Source organism: Penaeus monodon, chromosome 16 (assembly GCF_015228065.2).
Source record: "Penaeus monodon isolate SGIC_2016 chromosome 16, NSTDA_Pmon_1, whole genome shotgun sequence".
NCBI lineage: Eukaryota > Metazoa > Arthropoda > Malacostraca > Decapoda > Penaeidae > Penaeus > Penaeus monodon.
In genome coordinates, this window is record NC_051401.1 from 15627439 (window position 1) to 15629938 (window position 2500).

The 2500-nt window shown below is 42.4% G+C and overlaps 1 protein-coding gene across 1 annotated transcript in view; it reads left to right on the top strand.

The window, feature by feature from the left end:
* LOC119582948 (alpha-(1,3)-fucosyltransferase C-like) overlaps positions 1–2500 on the top strand; it is a 21440-nt gene that overhangs the window by 804 nt on the left and 18136 nt on the right. The window contains exons 2-3 of the mRNA XM_037931462.1: positions 357–495; positions 535–611. Of these exons, the coding sequence (XP_037787390.1) occupies positions 357–495; positions 535–611 (216 nt within the window). The remainder of the gene's footprint in view (positions 1–356; positions 496–534; positions 612–2500) is intronic.

Sequence of the window (2500 nt, forward strand, 5' to 3'; positions counted from 1 at the left end):
CATATCCATGCTTATGTTATAATATTAGGGATCTAAAAGATATATTACACTACATCAAGTTGGTGTATACTGCCTGAAATATATATACATATATATATATACTATATATATATATATTATATATTATATATAATATATAATTCTATATTTTTTTTTACGTTATAATTTTATACCATACGTAAGATCCAGTTGCCAGATATCTCTCGGATTCCCAAATATTTTCCACTTATTTTTCTGTCACCCCCACCTCTTCTCTCCTAAAAGAGTTCATTTACCCCTTCGGCAGGGACCCACAACCCTAAATAACACCTATTAGACCCATAATACCCTTCATGGTTTCTATATTCTTCTTTCAGACCAGGAACAATGCGGCTATGCATAGGTATCGCAGCCGCGTTGACTATTCTTATTCCTGTGATATACCAAGCCATACCGAACGAGCACAATTACAAGCCTGTGCGTTTGCTCTATGATGACGCTTTCTTAAGAATGGAAGTATGAGGAATCGCACACCCGCCTGGACGGCTTTCCGAGACAAGACCTTCGAGCCACTTTCTTGAGGCTTTCCGGAAGGTGGCGCATAACTCTACGGGTCCAACGCCAGCTTTCAGGTTTGAGTTGTTGTTTTTTCTTGTTGTTTTGTTATTGCATTTCTAAAGATGTATGTGTGTGTGTGTGTGTGTGTGTGTGTGTGTGTGTGTGTGTGTGTGTGTGTTTATATGTGTGTGTGTGTGTGTGTTTATATGTGTGTGTATTTGCGTGTTAGTGTGTGTATATGTGTGCATGTTGTTGTGTGTGTGTGTATAACCGACACGAGAGATGGACTCGGGCGGGTCAAAGAAAGGGGTCTTAGCTTGCTGGTTTATTGTTGAGGGTAGATGTGACCCCCAAGAGGCCCCCGTGTCCCCGGGTGGAGGACGTGGTGGTGAACTGGACCCTGTGTGGCTTGGCCTATCTGCCGTGTCTTACGGACGTGTCCTTTTATGCGGCGGTTCCCTTCGAGGGCGGATGTTTATCCTGTGCGAAAAGAGAAAGCCGGCGACATCTGCGTCCTGCCCAAGGAGAAGGGCAGCTATTGGACGGAGGTGTGAATAGTATCATCCAGTTTGCTACGTATTGTTGACATCACTCGGCCACGCGCAAGGCTCGACCTCGACCCGACTGTAACGCTTGAAACGATGCAGTAGAGGTTCTGTTTGGTATCTACAGATGGTTCCTGGTGATCCGAGGGTCGCTAGGATCGTCGAGTGCCAGGGTAGCGGGTGTGGCAGAGGTTTTCGCACTGAGGTGCAACATTCAGTAGTGAGGAGGGTCAATCGTCTTCAGAAGCTGAAATATAAGTGTACCAGGCCAGTAAAAGAGCTAAGGAAGAGGATGATAATGTGTTTGCCAATCACCTTACTAAATTGCAAGAAAAATGAGAGCATAATAAGAACAATTTGTCACAATGAAGGGTAACGTGCCAAGTAATTACTTAGCGAGTTCAATAAGGTACCATCATATTGAAGAGTGAAAAATAATTGGATAAGAATTCCATATCTTTGGGGGTAAATAGGCAAGTATATATGCTTCGAACAGGCCCAGGCAGCTGGGCCTGAACTTAATTCTAACAGTGCGCGTCTCGGCGCTTAAATCGTATGAGCGTAAGTGTACGGCAGGCGCAGGATTCCTTTGTTTATGTCCATAAGCCGGGCTTAAAATTAAATTACGGTGATAACCTAACAGTGCGCGTCTCGTCGCGGCTCGGGCGCTTCAATCGTATGAGCGTATACTCGATGCGGCGGCGCAGGATTCCTTCGTTTACGGCCATGAGCCAGGCTTAAAATTGACTTGCGGTGATAATAACTGTGTAAGCCTATATAAGATATGGTATCTGCAAAGCGTTGCCATTATTTGCAACTGGAGACACTACCATCAGTACTTATTCACCAAACCTTAGACTAAAGAAGCACAAATTCCAGCCGAGAGGACGTCATAAAGCGATTTGGGTTCAGTTATAAGATATGGGGATGGCACTTCGTAAAATCCGCAATCTTAGAGTGAATTCCGAGCAGAGTGGGCAGTAGGTAGATAAGAGGATAGTCAGGTGATCGAAATCTACGTGTGAACGAGCGACAGATTAGCACGGCAAGTATGAAGAAACAGTGATATAAAGAACACAACGATATAGTGTATACACAGAATATAACAAGTTGGAATGAAGTAATTAGTAATATTCATTAAATACAAGAGAAAAATTATAATTTCATTAATTCGAAAAATATACATGAATAATATGATGAGAACAACCGAACATAACAATGATTAATTAAACTCGAAGGTAATCATTTGTTCTTGGATAAATAACATGTATTAAACTGTGCGATGTGAGGACAAAAATGGCAATACAATATATCATTTGCGGGATGGTTAGGCAGATGAATGAGGTGTGAGGTGAGGGTGTGTGTTACTTAGGTTTGATCTCAGTGTGTGACTTCGTTTGTTGTGTTGAAAAAAAAGT